This window comes from Peromyscus leucopus, chromosome 1 (genome assembly GCF_004664715.2).
Source record: "Peromyscus leucopus breed LL Stock chromosome 1, UCI_PerLeu_2.1, whole genome shotgun sequence".
Taxonomy (NCBI): domain Eukaryota; kingdom Metazoa; phylum Chordata; class Mammalia; order Rodentia; family Cricetidae; genus Peromyscus; species Peromyscus leucopus.
The window spans coordinates 96,265,509-96,289,778 of NC_051063.1; the positions used below are offsets into that span (position 1 = coordinate 96,265,509).

Here is a 24,270-nt window from a genome sequence, read left to right on the forward strand (position 1 = left end):
GTGTGATTTGGCCCCTAGTCTTTAGTTTTCTTGATATCTTAACTCTCTTCTGCAATCACTCTGCCCTCGTCAGACATATGCACAGCTGGTTTTCACTTCTGGTCTCTACTCGAGTTACCTTGGCAAGACCTTCCCTGCCATCACCCCGAAAAGTCCACGTACACCTTGTCATTTCATATATCCGTATCTCTAGCTAGATTTTTAATTCTGAGCATTGATCAAGAACATACTTATTTCACTTACATCTGTTTTATGCCTTGTCTCTCAATGAAGATTTAAATGCCATAAGGGTTTGCTTCTATTTCTGATGTCCTAAGCCTGTCCTTCCAACAGTACCTGGGACACAGATAGACTCAGGCTGCTTCTCTAAGATTGGCCAGCAGGTGGCACTATGGGATCATCCAAAATGGCTGAGGCATCTAATAGGTTCACAGGACACCCATCCTTTACTTTTTAGAAATGAAGAACCCGTTTGTAACAGAGAATGCTCATATATGTACATTCCAGTCTTGTTCTTGTTGGTATAATGTTAGCAAGCAAGCTTCAGTTTCCAGACTAGAAAGAACAGAATCTCTGTTCTGAAATGATTCTGAAAGGGCCCCAGATCCACACAAGTGCCTGGTGCTGCAGCTGCAGCAGGGAGATGAGTGAAGTCTAGAATGGAGCCCAGGCATCTACTTCCTCCTGTCCAGGGAGTGTTCCCAGAGCTCCCTAGGCAGTTAGCCTGCTGTGGTCGGAGCCCTGGAGACAGGTAAGGTCTAGGTCCCTGTCCCACACAAGGTCACTTCTACAGAGATCCCCACCCCAGTCAAACTATGGTTTGAGTTTCATGTCTACCTAGAAACAAGACTCACATAGCACACAGCTGCCAGCTCCTGGCGCAAAGTTCCACTTTCCAGCGTAGACGATGACGCCTTCTGAGGGTTGATGCCATTGTCGTACACAGTGAACTTCGTGCCCATCAGGTTGGACCTGAAGGAAAGGCACAGTCAACAGGCTTGTATACCTCTTCCCATGGCATGGCACAGCCCGTTCTCTTACAAGAAGCCTACAGAGCATTATGGGCAGACCTGAGGACAGAGTGGAGGAACCCCATAAGCAGTCAACTCTAAAGTCAACTCAATTCAAAGGGCATCTCATTTTGGTGAAGGAAATTCAGGGAGTGAGTCAGTGTTCATAGGCTCCTATGAACCATAGGAGGGGACAGAGGCACTGCTTTTTCTGGAAAGTAAGCAGAGTGGCATCTAGGAGGCCAGAGAGGACTCTGCACCTCGTGGAGAAGGGCTGTCTCTGTCCTTTCCAGGGCTACGTCCAGCTTTAGCTATTCACACCTTCACTTACTCTTCCTCAATGAAACCTCACTTGAGGCCTCCCCACCTCACCTCCTCAGGGCTTCTTTGCCTCTGGGTCCCTTGCCTCTGACCAGGGAGCTAAAGCAACTCTTCCATGGTGGCCTACATCACTGACAACATCCTGGTTGGGCCTGTCACTTATGCTGGGCCTATACCCAATACCTTCGAGCAGCTTAGTCCCGTCTGACTCAAGGCTGGCATAGACTGGCCTGTGGTTGGACTTGATGGAGAGGATCTCATTCAGAGATATCAGAAGGCTTTCTGGTCCCCTCCCTCGCCTTCCTGAAAGAGCACTAGTACCGCAATTTTCCAATATAGCTGTCGCCTCCCCGAGACAAGTCTGTTGGGTCCACAGAGATGAGGTAATTGGAAGTTTTGCTCTTCTTTCTCTTCCTTCCCGCCAGGAGGAACACCTTAAAGAGTAAAGCAATATCACATTCCATATCTAGCCTCTGGCCCACAATTGTGGTGTCCACTCACATATCTGGGTGCACACACAAATGGTCACTTTGCTTCATCTCCCACATTACATCTATGTGTGCACACATACAAGCACTGATAAGCTCATGAGTCCACACAAAACACTTATTTCCCTGGAGAACTGAGAGGCCAGTGTCAGAGCTAAGCTTCCCTCATATTCTAGCCTCTAGGCCTCCAAACTGAAAATACGTGCCCAGAGGAACCTCACCTTCTTGCCATCCTCACGGTCTAGGTGCAGAAAGTAGGTGGGGTACATGCCCCTGTCCATCCCTTTTTTGTCCCGAGTGATGCGGCATTTGACGGTGATCCCTTGTGGGGCTGGCCTCAGAGCAAATTCCTCTAGATCCTGGACCTCGATTTCCACCGGTGGCTCTGGGGCTGCTGGGCTGGGGGCTGAGGCTGCCTCCTATGGAGAGGAGAGTAGAAGACTAAACTGAGATGGCTCTCCCCTTCAGACTGGTGGTCTAGGATAAGTCTGCCTCCTGATTCAGTGAGGGGAAGGAGAGGTAGGTCAGGATCCCTGGAGTGTGGATGTGGCTACCATGCCCCAGGGTCAGGAGCTATCTTCTAGCCTCTCCCTTTCCTCAGCAGTTCCTGGAGGTGGAGACAGGGATCAGAGCAGGTTCTCAGGAGGTCATCCTGTCCAAGTCCAGCTCTCCCTGCATCCTAGCCCTTTAGCCAACTGAAGAGATAGGAAACAGCAGACAAGCAGAAGAGCTCAGAGAAGCTTCATACAGACACCTAACCCAAGGAAAGCTAGCACCCCATAATGTTATCACATACACAAACAACTACCTCATGTTGTAGTTTATCAACTTGACATAGCATAGAGTCAAGGGGGTGAAGAGAGTTGTGCTTGCCCATACCAAACTGACCTGTGGCCATGTCTATGATGGATGGTCTTGATGTGAGAGGGCCCGGCCCACTGTGAGTGGCACCATCCCTTGGCAGGTGGGCTCAGGCTGTCTAAGAACGCTAACTGAGCATGAACCTGAAGTGAATGGTCTTGTGCATGAAGTGAGTGAGCTAGCAGGCAGTGTTCCTCCACTGGGTTCTGCTTGAGTTCCCTCAACGATGGCTTGTGATCATTGTGACAATGATGGATGTGGTAGTGTAAGCCGAATAAACCCTTTCCTCCCCAAGACGCTTCTGGTCAGTGTTTTTATCACAACAGAAAACAACTAGACCACCACCCAGAGGCAGACCTCACCACCAGTGTCAGCCTCCTGCAGGAGACAACGGCTCCTTCTCTTCACTCACCCTGATGGACTTTCTGCTAGTGGCGGAGCTGGGGCGGGTGTTGCTGTTGAGCTGGGAGGAGCTAGAGCTGTTTTCATCTTCATCCTCTTCCTCATCAAAGCTCATGCTGCTGGAGATGCCTATGGTGAGCAGAGAACATGGAGGCTGAGCAGACAGACAGGTTCTATAGTGAGAATCTAGGTGGTCACATGGAGATGCACGTTCAGACCCTGACTCACCTACACCCAGGCACTCAGACAGCCATCTGCACACACCCTCACATTGCTGTATGTACTCCCACTCATCCAAACACATACAAGGACACATGTTCTCGTTGGTACACACATGAACTGGGGCTTATCACGATTCTCTTTGGGATGCATCCCCACCACCCAAGTTTAGCTCAGTCCCTACATCACAACTCTTCTTCACTCTCAGTTACATCATCCCTATCGCTTGTGTATCAAAGCCTGAGCTGAGCAACCTGCACGAGAAACCTCCACTTCGGATGCAAGGCCATGGGTGGCATAGACCACAGACTCTGATATGGACTCTGACTGAGGTCCTCACTCAGTCTGTGGACGGGACTGACTCTGCTTTCCCCAGCTGTCTTCCCTGGCCCAGAATGCCACTGTGGGTGGCCTTAAACGTTATTTCCTCAGGAAGCAGTCTTTAGCAGGTTCTTTATATGTATGGATCTGCCAGGCTGCACCCAGGGTTCCCTGGAGTTAGGGCCCAAGCCAGAGAAACTGGGCAGTGGGTTTCCAGAGAGGACATGCTCTGCCTCCCAGCAGCTCAGCAGACAAATGGACAACTTCTTGTCCAAACAAAAGGGAAAGAAAATCTGCACGTAAACCTGGGCCCCACAGGAGCTAGAGAGGGTTAGGCTGCTGGCTAGCTACCCCAGTTCATACTTTTTTTTTTCTTAACTTGGTCTTATCAGGGGCCCTGGCCCAAAACTTCTCATCTAACTCCAATAATTCCCCTCCATGATGACATCCAGGGAAGGACTGGACCAAACATAAGAAGGCTATTTTCTTGGAGAAGAGTGCATCTAAGAACCTGGGACTGAGCTTTGGTCCCAGCTGGGCCCCCATGGGGCTCACCCTTCCTCTGCATCGTGGCACGGAGGTCCTGCCCGCTGGGCCGTGTGCCCCCACCGGCTGCTGTCTCCCCTGCATCCTTGGCGTGGTCTGACTGTCCCACAGTCAGGATCTGCACTGGACCTTGGGCCTCAGACTTGTCTTCTGCCAGAGTTGCTGGCCCGCTGGTGCCTGCAGGCCAGATACTCCTGAGTTACATCCAGAGGGAGAGGAAAAGCCTGGATTCTCAGGTGTCCATGAAGGGAGAGGGATGGATGACAGGGCCCTCTGAAAAACCTTATTTGCAAAACTGGTTTAAAAAAAAAAAACAACTAATGACTACTGTCAGCCTGTTGATACTTGGTAAATTGTAAAGGGACATGGGCTTCATTTCTTCTGTCCTTCACCCCAAGGTAACTGCCAAGGGTGGGTTTGAAATACTCCACATCCTTAAGACAGACAAGAACCACCTACAAAATCAACTGCACAGTGGGAAGAACAAGACAGAAAACAAAGATCAATCCAAACCATAGTTTCGGCCAGTAGTCCTTCCTGGACACAGACATCTACAAGCTATGCATGCTGGTGTTTGTTCTTTACACACTCACACATGTACAATACACTCACATACGCCATTAAAAATAGGGCCCTCTCTCAAAGACGGTGGCTGGCACCTAGTCGCCTTCCCATACACATGGCCTCCCGTCCCATGTGCCCTGTCATCTGCTGGCACAGCCTGCCTTCTTTATACTTCCTGCCCAAGGAGCTGCAGCCTGAGTGACAGAAAGACCCAGCTCACAGGTAGCAGCTTCTCTGCCTGCCTGAGCTTTACTCAGTGCTATAGTCAGCTCCAGAAACCCAAGGATCCTGACACCCCACTGTTCAACTATGACACAATGGTCTAGAAATCAATGGCCATGAACAAGGATTTGAAGAAACAGCAGCCAGGAAAAGGGACTTGGTGAAGTGGCCACCATCACTGTCATTGATCCCTAGGATCTGTTAGACTGAGGGGTAGAGGGACATACAGACACTGGTCTGTGGGTCAGAGAGTTCTGGGGACAGGGCAGGAAGTTGGGAGAAATCCACATGATAAGGCACAGTTTACACCTGACGTGGGAGCAGAAGCTTCCACCAAAGGGAGCATCCTGGCTTGGGACTGGATGAGGGAGCTCAGGCTGAGGTAAGCTGGGAGGAAGGGGGTTGGTCCTGACCCACAGCTAAGCTATACCTCACTTCCTGGCAGTTTGACAAGGCTTTCCATACCCACAAACTAGTCAAGGTGCTCATGAGCTAGACAAGGCTTAGTGATGGGCACCCTGAGTACACCTGAGTTCACATTCAATGAGAATACTCATGGAGGATAAGCTCCGCCCCCACAACGAGGTCAGTCCTCCAGGAGGTCTGAGGAGAAGTCAGGCTAACCTTTATGCTTTCCCTTCTTCTCCTTCCTAGGGGCCCCACCCTGGCCCCCCGATGCAGCTGCTGCCTTGGTTTTCTTGGCTGAGGCTGGTGCTGGTGGACGGGTGGCTCCCAGTTGCACACTGGCAAGTGAGTCGGCCTCTTGAACTGCTCAGGAGAGAACCCAAGACAGAAAAATGGGTATTGGGTGAGATCGGCACTCCCACTCGACCACAGTTCCCACCCCAGCCCTCATGTAGCCCTTCACCCATATCATCACCAGGCAATGGTCAAGGATGGGCCCAGCCTGCTACGGTGAAGTCGACAGCTAGGAACCAAAGTTCTAGGTCAGCCAACTGCTCTGAGCCTGGGCAAGTGCAGGGGGAGTGTCGTGAGAATGTGCCACGGAGGGTGGGAAGGACACAAAGGCTGTATCTTCTGAAAGAGACGACAGCCATGATAGATACTCCAGAAAGCCTGCAGAAGTCTTGGGTGCTGAGCCCATGGGATCCAGGGTAAGGGAGGAGGGACTCTGTGGGTACACCAACAGGGAAGTATCAGAGAAGGCACACCCAGTGCCCTCCATGGTCTCCACATAGTAGGACCCTAATCTGCTCAAAATCTATTGAACAGCGCCTGAACGCTCCAGATGACAACCAACAGCCTCCAGCCTGGTGGGCTCCTTCCTCTCCTTCCTCATCCTCACCACACACTCTGCCACCCAGCATGCATCTAGCCACACCGGACTGGTTTAGTGCCTTGCACGAACCACACTCCTTTTAGGTTATGGTGTCCTTGCCTGCACTATCCTTCCCATCTGATTAATTCCCACTTCTGATTTCCTGGAAGCTCCAGAGAAGCTGTCCCCCCACTGCCGAGTGAGAGCCAGTGTCCTGCCACCTCCTCACACAGCCTGGCTTCTTCCCACAAAATACACTGCAACCACCTGCTGAAACTCTCTCCCACGTAGAACGGAAGCTCCATGGAAACAAAACCGCATCTGCCTGCTTACTCTGTACCCACAGCCACAAGTCCGCATCCCTTCACTGAATACTTAAGGAGATCTATGGACTTGTACCATGAATGAGCACCATGAATGAGCTTGGCAACAGGTCAAACACTTCCACTGAGAGTGTCAGTTCTTCGGTCACTCCCTTACCAGTGAGCCCCTGCATTAACACCAACAGCCAGCAGGGGGCAGGGCAAGAGGCAGTTAAAACTAGGGATGTTAGTGGGCAGGCTCGGAAGCATGGGTCTTGGTCAAACAGCAGATGTGCAGCAGCCTCTCTTGGCTTTGTCCATAACTCAGAGCTGGACAAACACTTTGTGTCCCAGAGAAGCAGCAGGAACCTCACACACATCCAGTGTACCCCATGGGGAAGGCCCCTAAAGACGTCACCTATTCTGATCTCAGTGGGGAAAAGCAATCACCTGAGTCTGTGTCCTGGAACACACTGTGGTTTCTTCCATTTTCCAAGCTCTAAGGCTGATTCCCCCTTTTTATAAGTGAAGCAAAAAGTACAAGAGAGGATAAGTGACTTGCCACATCCATGAGCAAGTCTTGCCATGGTAAAAGGCAGTGGCATGGCAAGCCAGGCTGCACAGGACCAAAGGCAGTGGCTATCTTCCCGGGATGAAATTGCCACACAGCGAATCAGGTACCTAATGCGATCGTCAGCCTTGACAAATGCCCAGAGACAGCCTTCATGATCAGGAACGAATGGGTTTCCTCGGAGGGGGTGTGTGCACATGGAGACCCATCTTACTTAGTGTGCTAAGCCTCGACCCATGCAATAGGCGAAGGACACCTAATTCCTTCCCTTTACAGCATCAGGATGGTGTTGGGGTGAGTGAAGAGCTGAGATAACAGAACACAGGGAAGAACCTAAACATTGTGGGGTAGTGGGGGCAAGGCCAGGGTCAGAGGAAGAAAGTTCTCCATGAGCTGAAAACAACTCCAGCAGCTGACTGTGGCTGGAGGCTCCAGGTCAGAGAGGAACCGCAGAAGGAAGAATGCACTGCTAAGATCTTTCCTACCCTAGCTACAAAAGCCAGGTAGGTGCCCATGGCATAACTCCCCATTACTACTATACAGGAAGCAGCCACCTGCATGGCTGGTGCCAGCCCAGCAGAGGGCAGTAAAGACTGAGTGTGTCTGGCTCCTATCTCTCGCCTTCTCTCTCACAAACCCTGTGGCACTGAACCCAACCTAAGCTGGGGAAAGTCCTGGACATCTAGATGCAAAAGAGTCACACCTGGGTAGGATGGGCTCTGAGACAATGTCCAGATTGGGCTCTGCTGAGCACCAAGTGTAAGGAAGGCAGCCTGGGGGGACTCAGTCCTCAGCCAGGAGCAGCGAGCGAACCACAGGTCAGAAGCCAGGCATAGTGAGGAGGCAAGAGCTCAGAGAGGAAGGAGGCAGGTGACCCGGGAGCTCCTAGCCTGAGCAAGGCAGGAATGCGGGACAAGGATTCTTCATAGGAGAGCATGCTGGGCACAGGATCTCAGGGACATGCTTCAGATCAGAAACCTGGACCTTGGAACTCCCCAATCCATCAAGTTTGAGCCTTTTGGCCTCAAGACCTAACACAGGAGGTGACCATCTGAACATAAACAAGAGCCCAAGGCTAAGGCTGTTCTCTCGGCCTGCTTCACTCAGCTGTCCACCTGAGCCAGACACAGCATTCAGCCTGAGCAAACCCCTACAGGATGAAGCCACAGTCCCCCACAACCCTCTACCACCCTGACCCCCGGGGTGTGGTGCCCCAGAGCTGGGGAAGCCCTAGACTGGCTGTCCCTGGGGCAGAGGCAGGGTGTACCTTGGTAGCTGGTGCTGCCACTGCTGCTGAGGTAGGACTCCACCAGGGGGGCTTGCTCCTCTGACTGCCTGGCCCGCCGGCTCCGGGGCCGCCCATCTGCATTGGCCTGCACCATCAGGGGCTCCTGGCGCTTCTTCTTCTGCTTCTGCTCCAACAGGGCCCGCTACAGAGGCACAGGGCAGGCACAGAGGTGGACTGGCCCACCACCTCCTCCGGGAGGAAGGGGTTCCCCCCACAGTAGGGTCAAAGGGAGCACCCCGATCTCTGGGCTAGGTTCCAGAAGTTGCACTGGAGTCTCTCTAGCCTTCTCTGGGTTAGGGACTCAGGCTGCCGGCAGCCGGTGACTAGTTGCCAGCCTGGCAGAAGAGGCGAGGACTGGGGTAGGGTTAATACAATAACACAGAGCTGAGAAACCAGAGAGTTCACTTCTCTACCCATGCGACAGGGTCATCCACAGACGAGGGTCTCACTGCTCCCGGACACCCCTGCTGAGAGGCTGCCTTCCCACCAGCCCCGGCCTCACTTACCTGCCGGTCAAGCTTCTGCTGCCTCAGGTTGCTGCCCTCATCATCTAGGACACTGCAGAGGGAGAGAAAGGTATTCAGGGCTGCCCAGTGAGGTCCAGGAGGTAGTCCACAACCCACCCCCATCTTTTAAGCTCTTATCATGGTTCCCAGTGAGTCCATGTGGAGGGAGAAAGAACGGAGGCTGCCATCTAGGAGCTAATTCAAGACAAGAAGGGAAAATTCAGTGGTAGAGCACTCGCCTAGTGTACATAAGGCCCAGGATCTGATCCCCAGCACAACAAAACAAAGCCTCCCAAGACTGGGTGTGGTGGATCATGCCTCTAAGCACAGCATTAGGGAGATTGAGAAAAGAGGATGGGAGTTCAAGGTCAGCCTGGAGACCCTGTCTTTAAAACACAGAAAACAAAGGGCCAAGCCATATTTCTGCCATGTTGGTGGCTTATCCTCCTCTATTACCTTGAGGACTTCCAAGCTAGCCTGGCCCTGGTAAGAACAGGATGAAACCCCTTCAGATGCCTGAGTAGAGCCAAGCCTGACAGAAAACCAGAGGAGCCCAAGCAGGGGCATCAGTCATTAGCCAATTCCAAGGATGCTGGCCTTCATGCCAGGACTTGCTTCTGCAGTTCCTTACCATCTTCTCATCTGCTTCTTTCCATCCTTTTTGGAAAGAGCTGCGTCCTCTAGGGCAGACCATCTCCCTATCCCAAATTCCTGGCTCTCAGGTAGGACTTGGGGATGTACTGACACAACCCTGCTCCCCTAAAGAAGGTATAGTGTCCTCATTTGGGAGAGGCTAAAATGCCGACCAGTTTCCCCAGGACAAGGCCAGGGCTAGGTAAGAATAACCACAGGGTAGACACAACTAGCTAAGGGACAGCCCAGCAAATGGCTTTTAGCCCTTCCCTGGCCATGGACACAGGACCAAGGTAGTACCAAGGGCATCAGATCCTTGAGTCCCACCAGTCTCAGGTCAGACAGTTCTTCTCACACAGACTGCTCCTGCCCCCTAGGAAGGCAGAATATGAACAGAGAACTGTTGCGGAATAGTCTTTTTTCACACTGTGAAGATGTGTTGCTCTCATTGGCTTACTAAAGAGCTAAATGGCCAATAGCTAGACAGGAAGAGATTAGGCAGGACTTGTGGACAGGGAGAGAGATAACTGGGATAATGGAATGACCAGGAGATGCAGGGAGAAGCAACATGAACATGCCATGTAGAAGAAAGATACTGACCTATGTGGTAGAATGTAGATAAGAAATAGGGGTTAATTTAAGGTGTAAGAGATAGTTAATAACAAGCCTAAACTACTGGCCAATCATTTATAATTAATAATAAATCTCTATGTGGTTATTTGAGAGCTGGCTGGTGGGACAGAAAATTCTGCCTTCAGAGAACTAGTAACTTAAACCACTTAGTTTTCTTGCTAGATCAATATACCTCTGACCCAAATTCTATGAAATGTCAACTCAGGATGCTACTAGGGGTGGAACCCGAGGCCAGGAACCCTGGAAACTCCAGGCTGCTTCTCCTAGTTATGCTGGAGCCTGGCTGAACCAGACCTGTGGGTGGGGACATGCTCAAGTAGGCCCGAGTGCATTGGGTTTGTGGGGAGACTGTAAGGAAGTGTATGAGTGGATATCATGTATGTGCACATGTGTGTGCAGGCATCTGTGTTAAGAGGTAGGTTTGCTCGTGTGAAGGTGAGTACAGTGTGTGTGGACAGGAAAAGACAAGATCAAAAATCACTCCAAAACTGAGGTGAAGTTGTGCTTGCCTTCTGACAGCTGAACCTTATGTCCCTTAAACTACTTGAAGAGCCAGCCACCCAGCACCACTCACCTCCCTGGCCATCCATGACTATTATGCACCATTTTAACTGACAGCTGCCCTAACTACTTGACAGGAGAAGGGATGGCCTTCTCCTGGTACCCCTGGATTGATCTGCACATCAGAACACATGTAGGGCTGTGTACAAAATGGCCTCATTCACCAAACCCTTGGCTGCTGGAACACAGGAGGAAACACATCTCAATGACAAGTCTCTAAGTTTAAGTCTTCCCCAAACAGCCCACATGCCCAAGAGCACCTGAATCCGGGGCTCCCAGACACATTGCCAGGACCCAAGGCCTTAACAAGCTGCCTAAAACTTCAGTCTGGTTGAACTGGTAAACATCTTGCCACGAAAAGCACACTGACTCTGTAGGGTACCTGTAGAGACCTAGGTCTCTTGGCTCTCTAGAGAGAACACGGATGTCAGGTAATCAAGACACTAAGGGCCTTGAATGGCTTGAGAGGCCACAGCTTCCCACCACCTCCACTACTCACATCAGTAACACAAGGGCAGAGCATTCCCTGCAACTGATGTCCAAGCCTCACTGTCCACCAAGGTCCACAGCAGTGCACACTCACTGCTTCTAGAATATGTGTGAGAAATGCAGAAAGGGCTCTATCCAGTGACTGGCAGGAGCAGAAAGGTCTGACACCCAGGCATGCTCTGGTTGGGCCCAGCAGCCTCTGATCCTGGCATTTGTGTGCTAGTGGCCTGGCCTCAGAAGTCCCTGTGTGATCTCCATAGGTCAGGTATTGGCTTCCGCTGTGCCAGTGGGAAAGGATATTTACCTCTTACAGGGATGTCACGGGCTACATTCTTTCAGAGGGCAGTGCTGGGGACAGAGGCAGTTACCTGGGTCATCCCAGAACAAAGAATATGCTTTCCTCAGTGCCAATGAAATTTCTAGAGACGTCTAGAAAAGGTAAGGTGTGCATCAGCAAAGCCATCTGCAGACAGGCTCTGAGGCAGCAAAAGATGTTTCTGAAGTGGTGACCTCACCGCTCTGTGCCACATAGGGAGGTGTTTTCTTATCACAGGAACTGTCACACTGCCCTGGACCTTCCATGCAGTTGTGTCTGGGGTCAAATGCTATTTTCCATGAGCACAGTACTTCCTCTCCCACTATCCCCACATTTCCTGTTTGGGAAGATGGACAAAGAGTCACAGGTTGATTACCAGATAAGATACAGGTAGTGATAAACCAGCCAGCCTCCATCTTGGGCTTGTAAACCATCCTATAGTAAAGACAAACTAGGTTTATTCCTGTTTATGATTAAATCTGTTTCTCAAGGATTGGGCTATGCCCCACTTTTAACCTTAACAACAAAAGGTTCTGTACTGCCTGTTCCAGGAAATGGCAACTATGTACGCCTTTGTTTCAGAAGGTTGTTATGACCAACTTGCACCCATGCCTTTGTTTCAGAAGGTTGTTATGACCAACTTGTTATGCTTGTGTTCTGCTTCTGTAATCCCCCACTTAATTTGCCTGCCAAATATCCCCATTTGGAAACCTCCTACTCCTAAGCTATAAAACATTATCTTTCCCACATTCAGTGTTGATCTCTTGAACCCCGCCTTAGGGAGAGGTAGCCCATGTACACAAACAAAGCTTCCTTTAATTAATTTGGCAGTGATTTGGGTCAGTGGTCTTTCTCCTCAAATCTGTGGGATTAACAGCAGCAGGAACTTAACTGTGGCTTTCAGAGGAGGATGAACACAAGGGTACAGTCTCTGAGAGATTCTAGAAGTCACAGATATATCAGAAGAGCCCAGAGAGCCTCCCACTATCTCACTCAGCATCGGGGATGTCCAAAAGGAATGGTGCACGGCAGCACAAGAATCGCTGTTAGAAATGACCCTCTCTAGGCCCAGCAAGACGCACACAGGGGGCCCTATAATGACCCACCCACCACCCCTGTAACACACAGAAAGCTGGGTTTCTCGGAGAGTGGCAAGGATACTGGGAGATCACAATCACGGGCAGTGACAAGCTTGTACTGGGGTGGGGTGGGGGATGGGGGGAGTACTCTAGTAAGGACAATGCATCTGGACAAAGACAAGCTCCCTGGTGAATATCAAAAGAATCCCCAGCACAGCAGCTTGTACTGAGGAACAGTAACAATAATGATGGTTGTCTCGAGGGGGAGCAGAACCAAAGCTCCCTCCCTGCCCACACCACACCGGTTAGCCCTGCCTCTTCAGTTCCAATGCAACAGCACTCCTAAGGTGTCTGTCTTTCTTACACCACCTCCCAGGCCTGCCTTCCTGATGGGCACCGTTCTGGGCTGCACTAAATGATAACCATGCAAGGAGACATTAATGGCTTTTTAATGACTTTGGTTCCAAATATGGAATCACTGCCAAGCCTAGGCTGCCAGCTGCAGCCCCGCCAGGAGGCTCAGACAGAGACAGGGCACTGATGGATGGGTCTTCCAGCTGACCCTGGCGGCTCCTTCATTATGGTCACCTCCTACTGGGAGCCAGACCTAGAAGGCCAAGGAATGTTCGAATGTTCGAGTCACTGGCTCCGGTCTAAAGTATCCCCCGGTTTGGCTGCTCTACCCAGGGTCAAAAGGGTGGCAACTTCAACTCCCATGGAGCCAGGCTATCTACAGCCACTCACGCCCCTGGAGACAGGTGTCTAGGGACTTGTGCTGTGGGCTGGAAAAGGGTAGTATGACCAGTATTATTAGGAAACCTGTTTCCAGCCTTCTCTTCCTACATCCCACTTTGTAAATGCTAGCTAATCACTACCAGAGGCTCAGGCCAGGACAATATAGAGATGGACTCAGCCATCTGGATGCCCCATCCAAGCCCACTTACAACCTGCTCCTTTCTTCCTACCTCCTTCCTTCCCTCAGCCACAGCAGAAGCTGCTCTGAACCTAGGAATCAGAGCAATAGGCTATAAGGAGAAGCCACCCAGAATGTCTGCCTGCAACCCTGTGCCAAACACCAGAATGAGGGAAGTCCATATCCATGGCTCCCACTGCCTAGCAGCTGCTTGGCACACAGTTGGAAATGGGGGCAGTCTCTCACCTCTGAGGGATGGGTCATCTCCTTCCAGCCAGGGGTTCCCAAACATTCTACATGAATTAAAGCTGCTTTGTGGCCTTGGCCTTGGCTTGGCAATTCAGAACTATCGGGGAACATGCTCAAGAATCAGTTTTGTTGTTTTAAGCAAGCACCATGGGGTTCTCTAATAATCAGCCATGCAAATGACTCTTGTGACCACAGCTGGTGATCTTCAAAGAGTAAGAAACTGGAGTTTCCAGAAAGTTCGCCTGAGGTTGTCAATACAAGGCACCTGAAGCTAAACCTGGCAGCAGAACTGAAGGGGTGTGTGGGTGTGGGTGGGTGTGGGGGTGTCTAACAAGAGCCCAAAGGACAGGAAAACCAGTCTTGCTTAGACTCAACCCAAGGTAGAGCTTGCCAGTCCCAACTGGCTGGAGGAAGATGTTTGGAACAAAGAAATAGTGAGAGGCCTATGTGGACTCTCGAAGCCTGAGATTCTCTATGGCCTGGAGGTGTACCTTGCAGGAGTTCTGGAGGCTTTTTTGTGGTGAGAGAGCACTTTGGGTGTGCTCAGAACCCAAGAATGGGACCAGGAAGTCAAGAGATCCCTAAATGTTGTCTGGAGTGTGACATCACTTTGATTTATAGAGGTAGCATTTTATCTACGCTGGGGAGTACTGAAGGTTCAGCCAGACATACATGAGGTCCCCGCTCTCCAAGAGTTCATGATTTGGTGAAGGAAGCCCTGAGCACCATGGGCAAGAACACTGAGGCTGAGTCTAAATGGATGGCTCAGCAGGTAAAAATGCTTACTGCTCTTGCAGACGACCTGAGTTCAGTTCCCAGCACCCACATGGCTATTTACAACTGCCTGTATCTCCAGTTCCACGGGACGTGATGCCCTCTGCTGGCTTCCACCAGCTCCAGAATGCCCACAGTGCACATAAATTCACACAGGCACACACAAACCCACACACATAACTAAAAGAAAGGAGGACTCAAGACAATATGCCTGAAGCCATAGTCCTTCCTCAGAGCTCTATGCACCTACAACCTATAAAAGGTGGCAGAGTCATAAGCTACAGGCACCAGATACTCTTCAAAAACACTGGTCAAGAGAAATGGGCAGAACTGAAAACGACTAGTCATGGGAAACAAAAGGCAGACCATGGCTCTAATGGTTGATCTTTATAAGTGAAATGGCTCCCTTTTAAGTCAGAATGTGAGCTTAATCCACGATCATTAGAAACTGAGCCAAAATTACCCCTAAGAAGATTAGCACCAACTATCACTGCTTTGAAGAAACTGAGTGGAGCCTAGGGAATGCAGGATGCAACCATCAGAGAAAGAGAGAGAAAAACCCTACGAGAAGAGCTAACTCGCCAGTCTCTCTCAGTCTCTCTCCCCCATACGCCACATTCCAGTCTGACGTGCTGCTGCATTAAGGAAACCTCATGCTAGTCAAAGCACGTGGACACACACTGCCCCCCGCCCGGCTGCCAAAAAACATGCCGTTTCTTCTGTCCCAGTTTTCTGCCACCAGACAGACCTGTGGCTTTGCCTGCAACCAGCAGCCTAGTAATGCAAAGGGTCATTTGAATCTCCTCTCAACATGCCTCCCCTACTGGGAAGTCTACGCAAGTCCAGTGCTTTTCCAGGCTCTGTACACGCCCAGAAAGACTGGACAGGGCAGGGGACGATCCTTCTGATGGCAGCCCACTCACAGCTGAATACCTACCCTTCCTACTCTACAAAACAAGGAAGCAGGCGACAGGAATGGAGAAAGGAAGGCTGGGCTGCCAGGGTGCCAAGTTGCTTTCAGGGCTAGGCTTCCAGGGTGGCAGGATTCTGTGCTTTCAGCTGAGTGTGGGAGGGAGAATGGAGGGGGGGTGATTAGGCTTGGGCTGGGTTGAATGTCAATCACCCATTTCAGGATACCAATGCCCTGGGCACTTGCAACAGATTTCTCAGAGATAACCCTACCTCCCAGAGGCATCTTTTCCCAGTAGCAAGCAGAATCCTCCCTAGCTTGAGGTAGATTTTTCTCTACAAGCTTTGCAAGTTGCTTTAGTCCTTGGGTCCCTGGGACAATCAGCCTTGAACCGTGACCAGCCCAGCCTTCCATCTGTCGATACCTAAGCATGCCGTTATCCCCACAGTCACAGTGTAGCCTATGGTTGGCCACCATCCTACAACTGGATCCCCTTGAAGGTACTTTTCACAGCACTGTTGTCTGCTCAGTCCACAGGCACCACCTTCCACCGCTGCTGGCAGACAGATGGTCAGTGATACTCTATAGTGCTGCACCAACTTCTAGGAGGTCCTTGGCCCACAGAACTATCTGCACCTCCAGCCTGGATATATGTCAAAGGCAGATAGTCTTTTGGGTTAGTGCGGCCCAGTCCCCAGTTCCCAATCAGTATTCTCCCTTATCCATGTGAGACTGAGGTACGGGCTCACATGTCTGCAGGAGATCCTGTGTATGGCTCTGTGCACGTGTGTGTGTGTGTGTGTGTGTTGCTGGGAAGATAGAAAATAACTCAAGAAGCTCCCACAGAAGCTGAGCTCAGAGGCAGTAATCATTCTCAAAAAAATCCCTAAATTTCCAGGCCTATGACAGGTGCCTGTTGGTAGGAAGACCTGCTTTTAACAAGCTTCAGGCAGTTCCAGCTGGTTTCTATTTGGGATTTTATCTGGACAGACTCCTGGAAGGGCTCTGTCAGAATCACTTTCTGTCAGTGACTGGGCTCAGCATCCTTGCCTAGGGCACGTGGGTCCTGAGTGTCTGATTTTGCAACGCACTGAATGTGCACCTGGGTCAGCAAAAAAAAAAAGTGGGTCTTGGCAGTCCAGCACCCTTTTTACACACATGCCTCTCTAGGAGGCTTTGAGAGCCTGGTAGCCCATGGCAACTAGAGAGCCAATGAGTGGCCACGGATGTGGTGCTGCTATGGCAATGAGCTCTTTTCCCTGGTAATAGAATTGAGTAGAGTGGATGGAGAAAGGCCTGCACCTGTGTGAGGCTGGAGACCACCCCTCCCCCACAAGAAAACCTAGGCCTGCCTTAGGTTAGACCAACCAAGAATCCAGGAACAGGAGGTGGGTCAGGGCTCTTGAATCCACGTGAGCGTGTAAGAGCAATTTTCTGTATTGTGAGCTAGTCCCTTTAACAAGCAGATTACTATCACTGAATCTCTGAAAGGTACTGAATAGCACTTGTAAGTAGTATGGTGTATTTCTATACGGATGTGAATACGCACAGATTTCTAAGTAAGCACCCCTGTGGTCCATGTCAGCTGCCTTGTGGTCTGGGTTCTAACTGTCTCACAAATCCATGCTTTGGGGATGTGAACTGAACAGCATGGGCATCTTTGGCCCAGCGCGCAGATGCCCTATGTGTGCAAGCGTGAAGATGCAGGGGTGTGTGCGCACAAGCTATCCAGGCGCATGTCCTGGGTGCTGGGCCTAGGAGGCGGCTCAAAGCAGTTCCTTTATCCGTATGCTACCAGACTCAACAAGGCCAGAGATCCTTTCAGAACCCTTGGGATGTTGAGGAGGGTGGAGAGGGCAGGTGGCTTCGAGAACCTCAAAGTTGGGATGAAAAACCTCGGCACCTCCAACCCGCGCTCTCGGTGTTGGAAAGATGTGGAGGGCATAAGAGCCCTGCCTCCAGGCCAGATGACCTGACCGACGCTGCATCCCGATTTGGGAGGTGGTGTGTGCCCTGGCAGCGAGCTACCGCCCTCCCCCCGCCCTCAGCGTTGGAGTGGGGGTCCGCACGCGCCCCGGGGCCGGGGAAGCCGGCCCGCGTACCTGTAGGGAATCCAGTCGGAATGCGGCTTGGAAGTCATGTCTCCCGGGGGCGGGGCGGCGGCTGCGGCTTCCAAGGCCGGGACCGCTCGGGGCTGGCGCGGGGACCCTGCTCAGCTCTCGGGCCGCCCCGGGCCGCATCCTCCCGGGCCCCGCCGCTGGGCCCCGCCGAGGCCCTCTCTGCACGCCAGGGCCCCGGCCGCAAGCTCCCAGAGCGGCTGCCTGTGCGGCGCGTCGCGGAGGGACAAGCGGCGGGAGTGCGCGGGGCCGCGGGAGCGCGCGGGCTGGAGCGCGCCCGAGGCGGGAGAGGTAGGTAGTCCGCACCGCAGGCGCCGGGTCTCGCGCCCGGGGCTGAGCTCTGCGTGGCAGTCTCCGCCCCGCCCCTGGTCCCGCCCCAGCGGAGACCCCACCCCGGCCCGTGGATGCAGATCACGCGTGGCGCCCACCTTCCTCTGGGAAGGACGCTGTCACCCAGCCCCAGTTTCTCTCTCTAGGACCTCGGCTATCTGAGATTTATCCGGGATAGGGCAGAGTAGGGGGGCTCCAGTTAGAGGTGTCCGAAGAGCCTCTGGCCTGAGTACTGAGGCCTGCTTCCTTCTCAACCTTCCATTTCACGTGCCTGCCCCCAGACCTTCTGATCTTTAGTTTTAGTAAAAGTGTTTCCTCAGCCAGGGTCCTTCTTTTGCACCTGACACTTCCCGTCTTTGCTTCCACAACCAAGAGGAAGGTTATGTTAGCTGTTGCACTCCAGGCCCTTAGAAAGTTGGAGCATTAGTGGGCACAAGAGCTTTGAGAAGCAAATATTGCATCTCAGTTTCCCAGAGAATGAACTCTGAGAAATACTAACGGACCTAAGGGCAAGGAGCAAGGAAGTGTTGGAGCTGAAATTGAACCAGTATCTCTCGTCCTTCAAAACCCTTTTAGAGGACAGTGAAATCTCAAGAAAGATCCTCTTAATCTTGAATGCTGATGAGGTCCCGACTGTGACCAGGACCCATGGTTAATAACAGGCAGGGGAAAGAAGGGTGGCAGATCCATAGCAGGGCTAGCTGGAAGCGCAAGAGGCCAGGTGCTCAGCGATGTAGCAGGCCTAAAGGCCAGCCTGAACCCTGGGCTAGGGATCAGGGAAGGGGTTACTTATGAACACAGTCCCTACACAGCTCTTGGGTGTCCTCAAGTGTACCTTGGGCTCAGCAGCACCAGATAGCCAGAAGAGCACCCATGGGGAGATGCCCCGGCAGGACTGGAAGAGTATGGGAATGACTCTCATGTTTAGGGTGGTGTGGAGGGCCCCAGAGGTTTCCTAGTCAAATCTGAGCTTGCTTTACCCAGCAGGGCAGCATTAGAAGATGGCTTGACTACCAGGTGATTGATTACCAGGTGATTGGAAGGGTCTGCACTTGGCTGTGTTAGGGGAGGTCTTTGCTCCTCCCCTTGGCATTCCTATTTAAAACAAAACAAAACAAAACAAAACAAAACCTTTAGAAGAGACAGGATGGGCAGGTGGATAAGGATCCAGGCCCTTCCGAAGCTATCTTGTGTTTCTGTCTGTTTCTCTCCCCACTATATTTCTATCTAACCTTTCTTATCCCTCTCTCCTCAAGAGTACCCTGAGGAAAGAGTGGGGGCTGGCTTCCCACAGGGTGGGTCCCATCTCCACCTGGGGCTTCTTGCAGCTTCTCAGCCTTGTCTGCCCCATAAACTCCAAACAATAATAACGATCAATGGACAGCAGGAGTTGGGGCTTTGTTAGGTGAGATCTGTATAACTTCATTAATTCTTACCACTACTCTAGGAAGTGTATTCATATGGTACATATTGCTTTCAGCCGAGGAAACTGAGGCCCAGGGAAGACAAGCATCTTGCTCAGGGTCCCATAGGTGGTTCTTGGTGAAGCCAGCATCACATACTAGCTCAAAGTCCGTATTCCTCACCCTCTGCTTCTTATAGCACTTGCAGTGCTTGTGAGTACACTCCCAAGCTCCTCTCTTAGCTCCCTAAACACTGTTATCTTTGAATATTTGTCAACTTCTTAAGGGCTATTACTGTCACCATGGACCTCTAGATAAAGGGGAAATCAGCTGAGGGTAAGGTGCAGTGCAAAGCTCTTGCCTTCAGGTCTCCTACCTGGTCTCCACATGGCCTCCCAGGAAGGGCAGTAGAGAGGGGCTGGTTGGTACCCCTTCCCTGGCAGCTCATAGCACAGCAGCAAAGCTACTCCCCAGAGGCCTCTGTCCTTGGGGCCAGAACTCTGCCTAAAAGATGTGCAGGAGGCTTTGACCCCTGAACTCCCCATTGTCCATGCCACCTCTGCCAGAGTTATAATTATTTGCTGTCTACCTCTTCAGGATGACAAGCGTCTGGAAGACTTTCCTGTCATGACTTTGAGGCTGCATTTTCCCCCTTCTTCCCAAATTATCTGACACCTTGATGCAATCAGAATTAAGTTGGAAGGTCTCAGGAGCCTGGAGTAATTGAATCTATTAAACAGACTCTTCAGGCTCTGTCCTAAGGGAGCAAAATCTGGAGGTAAAGTGAGGTGCAGAAATAAGACAGTTTCCATGGCTTCTCTTTCTGCAGGAGCTGTGTGTACACATGGGATTCAGAAGAACCAGGAAGACTGTGCCAGTCATGGGTGTGTGTATGTACCAAAGAATATGTATGTACATGAGATGTGGAAGGATCAAGAGCTTGTGTGCATTCATGAGGTCTGTGCACCAGTGTGTGAACATGTGTCTGAGTATGTGTGCACATCATATATGGGGAAGCTGAGGATCTGTGTGCCAGTGTGTGTGTGTGTGTGTGTGTGTGTGTGTGTGTGTGTGTGTGTGTGATGTTCAAGAGAAAGGGGAACTGTGTGCCACTGCATAAGTAAGTATGTGAGAAGCCATTGGAGACTGTGTCAGTCTGGGAGTGGGGGAGACAGACAGAAAGAGAGAGAGAGAGAGAGAGAGAGAGAGAGAGAGAGAGAGAGAGAGAGAGAGAGAGCGAGAGCCAGCCCTGTGAGCCCCTCTATAGACAGAGCAGGCTTGCACAAGAACATTGGTGAGATGTGTTTTTTTAAGTGGTAGGAGAGGAGGATGTGGGTGTTCTGCAGGATTTGCAGTGTTCACACTCAACTCACAACTCATGGAGGATTTTCCCACTTGAGTGGCATCCCTAGTTCACTTTTTAGGTTAACCTTGATGCCTCCATCAAAAAAGCCACTCTAGAAAACCATAATACACAATATTACTAGGCCATGACTAAACATTGCAGTTTTTACAATTGTGCTATGTAAGTGACTTTGAAGAAGGGCATCTAGCCCCAGGAACAAGGTCATCTCTACTGAAACACTTCTACACAGCAAACCTAACACACCTTCCTCACCACTGGTCTAAATGCTGTGAGCGTGGAATATTTGCTAGAAATTTAAATTCTCCTCATTATACTTTAGGCATTTTTTAAAAAAATAAACTGGAGACAGTGCGTGAGGGAAATGCCATCTAAGCTTGAGGACCCCAGTGCCAGCTCTTCTCACAGATCAGTTAACCTGGAGAAGAGTTTGCATTCTGGCGCTTTGTTACTGCTATGTAGAATCTTACCTTTTCTATGCTTAGGACAAGTTTATTGAATGAGGCCACCTCTTTCAATTTTGGAAGCAAAGGGGTATGAATAATAAATGAATATGTATGCAGATTGGGCCCTGTCTGGTGGCTTGGCATTGAGACCCTGCAGTCTGACAACAGCAGTCCAAATCAATCAGACATCTACAAGACCTTACCAGGCTAAGGCTGCTGCAGGATTTGGTGGCTTTGGCAGGGATAAGGGGCAAGACTGCTCTTAGGGAACTGTCACTCTTGCAGTGGAAAAAGGGAGAAATGACGGCTGTTAGTAACCAAGTGCTGGGTGGGGGTGGGGGGTGACCGAGGAGGAACGGCCAGGGGTACTGGCAGGAGAAAGAGCACAGAAAGCTCTCCTATGGATAGAAAAGGGTAATGGTTGATTTGGGTCTTGAAGAATGAGGAAGAATTTTGTAGACCGGTAAGAAAGGAAAGAGGGAAATAATAGTTACCAAGAGTCTATGAACACCAGATACTATGCTCACTCCAAACTAGGTGTCATGAGCAATGTCACGGACAGAGGAGTGTGTGAAGCAGTGTGCTGAACGGTCTCCGGTGGCAGCAGATGGGCCTAGAAAGTTGAATAAAGCTAGATCATCTGCTATGGTGTTGGGTTTTATCCTTTAACCAAGGGGAAGTCACTGAAGGGCTTTAAGCTGGGAATAAACTGCCCAGGAGTAACTTTAGATAATTATAACTAGGGACAAGATAACCAAAAGGAGACAAGGATAATAAATAATATAGAAAACTCCTAGATATACAGTAGGAAAAGAGAGTAAGGGGTGAAATTAGGGTGAGGACAAAATGTGTATAAATAAGAACACAGTTCTGCTTACAAGATTAAGTATCTTTGATGAGCTTATAATGAGAAGAATGGGCTTATGAGATGGATGGGATGTCCTTCTGAGCACTGGTGTGCTCAAACATTCCAGTGCTTTTCAAAGCTGTGCAGTAGATGGTAGCATGTCAGCAGCCAGCCAGTACCCCATGTAAGTCCTGTTTCAAGGAGCTACAAAGACTGTCAGCTCCATTGTGGATGATGAAAATGAAGGTAAACAGGTGTACAGCTGTCTTGATAACATGTAGGGTAACAACTACTAGAGAAACAGCCCATCTATTTTCCAAAGTGCTGTTGAATACAATAGCAGATAATCACATAGACACAAGCATAGTGTTCAGGGCTCTAAGCTCTGAGGGCGTAAAACAAAAGAGTTATGAAATCAGTGCATGATAAGTAGAGAACCACTGGGCTTGGACATGCAGAACTGTCATTTGCTGTGTGTATGTTCTTTACCAAGCAGTCCTCTGTGTAGTTCGTAAAAACACATCTGGGTGATGGGTGATGAAATGGAATTCTGCTCCAGGTTCCAGTCAACGATCTGAATTCATAGACTGTACATTCAAAAGAGGAGGGTAATACACTAAGCAGGACTTGGAAGAGCCTGGATCTGTTCCGTGAGCTGACACCCATCTTGGCACATAAAAGAGGGGCTGCAAAGAAGGCCCTGGGAGGTTTAGAAGGAATTTTAGAGAAAGCCTTAGGGCCTAGTGATGCCTAATGACTGGAAAGTGTGGAGGAATCTATCTCCTCCTTCATCTCAAATCAGGGCAATGAGGCTTTGCAGAGACCCACAGTGGAACTTAGTGTGTGGCCACAGTGGTCTTGGGGGACAGTGGACAGACAGTGAATGTATGCCTGACAAATACACAGAGCCAGTGGTGACTTGCCTCTTCTCTGACGGCAGAGAGGGTGCTGGGGACTCAGTATAGGCTTGTGCCCCAGGTTTGTAAGACAAAGGGCACAGGAGTGGTTCCTGTATGTTGACCCTGACCTCAGCTGGACAGTTAAGTGTGATTGGCTTAGGCTCAGGCTAAGTGGTCTCCCGATGTGGGAGGTGAGGATACCACAGAGGGGGAAAGCGTGAGTTTTCTAGGGCCTGAGAAGGGAGCTTGAGAAGGAGCTATAGGGAGGGAGTATACCTACATCAAGGACTCTGCTAGAAGGATCCACAGTGATAGCATGGCCTCCAGGACCCTACAATGGCACTCCAAAGTGAGAGAAGGCCAGAAAATAGCAGCAGCTCCTCAGTACAGTCACCGAAGAACCCTGACCCCATCTCCTCCCATCTCTTTTGCTGTGGGATGGTCTGTATGTCAAATTGCTCTGATTGGTCAATAAATAAAACACTGATTGGCCAGTGGCAGGAAGTATAGGCGGGACTAACAGAGGAGAAAAGAAAGAACAGAAGGCAGGAGACACTGCCAGCCGCCACCATGACAAGAAGCATGTGAAGATGCTGGTAAGCCAGGAGCCACGTGGCAAGGTATAGAATTATGGAAATGGATTAATTTAAGCTATAAGAACAGTTAGCAAGAAGCCTGCCACGGCCATACAGTTTGTAAGCAATATAAGTCTCTGTGTTTACTTGGTTGGGTCTGAGCGGCTGTGGGACTGGCAGGTGACGGAGATTTGTCCTGACTGTGGGCAAGGCAGGAAAACTCTAGCTACACTCTTTCCTTCCATCAAGAAACCAGAAGATAGTTCTTTGCAAGCTCTCCCACTCCCCACAGGAAGCTGTTCTATGTTAGACTGTACTGGGAAAGAGTTGTTAAAGTAACTGAAGTTCCAAGGACTTTTTTGGGGCTGGGGATGCAGTTCAATGGTAGACCCTTTCCTACCAGGCACAAGATTCTTGGTTTGATCCTAGCATTGCATCACACACACACATACACACACACACACACACACACACACACACACACACACACACAGAGTTATTTTTAGTGTAATAGGACAGATGACAGATAAGACAACTTTGGCCTGAAAATGGCCATAAAAGCCTGAAGATTTAGTCTCAGGACTAAATTTTATCTAATTCTAGGGAGAAAGAGGCTGCATAGAATAAATGTAAAGAGATCATAGGGGACAAAAATAAATTTGCTTTATGATGTCTCATGAGTCATGCCCATTTAACTTAGTTATGCATGGCTCCTCTCATCATCACTTGAGATAGCTACTACTATGGCCCCCATTTTACAGATAAAGACATAGAAGGGTATAAAATTTGCTCAAGGTCATGCACATAGTAAACAATAGAATCCAAGTTCAAAT

General features: G+C 50.4%; 1 protein-coding gene across 3 annotated transcripts in view; it reads right to left on the reverse strand.

Moving 5' to 3' along the window:
• Tub (TUB bipartite transcription factor) overlaps nucleotides 1-24,270 on the reverse strand; it is an 83,068-nt gene that overhangs the window by 5,601 nt on the left and 53,197 nt on the right. The window contains exons 1-9 of one of the 3 annotated variants that reach the window (XM_028894601.2): nucleotides 17,560-17,915; nucleotides 8,901-8,952; nucleotides 8,374-8,536; nucleotides 5,579-5,722; nucleotides 4,178-4,345; nucleotides 3,093-3,211; nucleotides 2,041-2,238; nucleotides 1,653-1,765; nucleotides 855-972 (exon numbers count right to left, since the gene is read on the reverse strand). In XM_028894601.2, coding sequence (XP_028750434.1) covers nucleotides 855-972; nucleotides 1,653-1,765; nucleotides 2,041-2,238; nucleotides 3,093-3,211; nucleotides 4,178-4,345; nucleotides 5,579-5,722; nucleotides 8,374-8,536; nucleotides 8,901-8,952; nucleotides 17,560-17,597 — 1,113 coding nt within the window. In that variant the 5' untranslated portion in view covers nucleotides 17,598-17,915. Of the gene's footprint in view, nucleotides 1-854; nucleotides 973-1,652; nucleotides 1,766-2,040; nucleotides 2,239-3,092; nucleotides 3,212-4,177; nucleotides 4,346-5,578; nucleotides 5,723-8,373; nucleotides 8,537-8,900; nucleotides 8,953-17,559; nucleotides 17,916-24,270 lie in introns of those variants that run through there. The other 2 variants (XM_028894600.2, XM_028894602.2) reach the window with 2 other exon arrangements.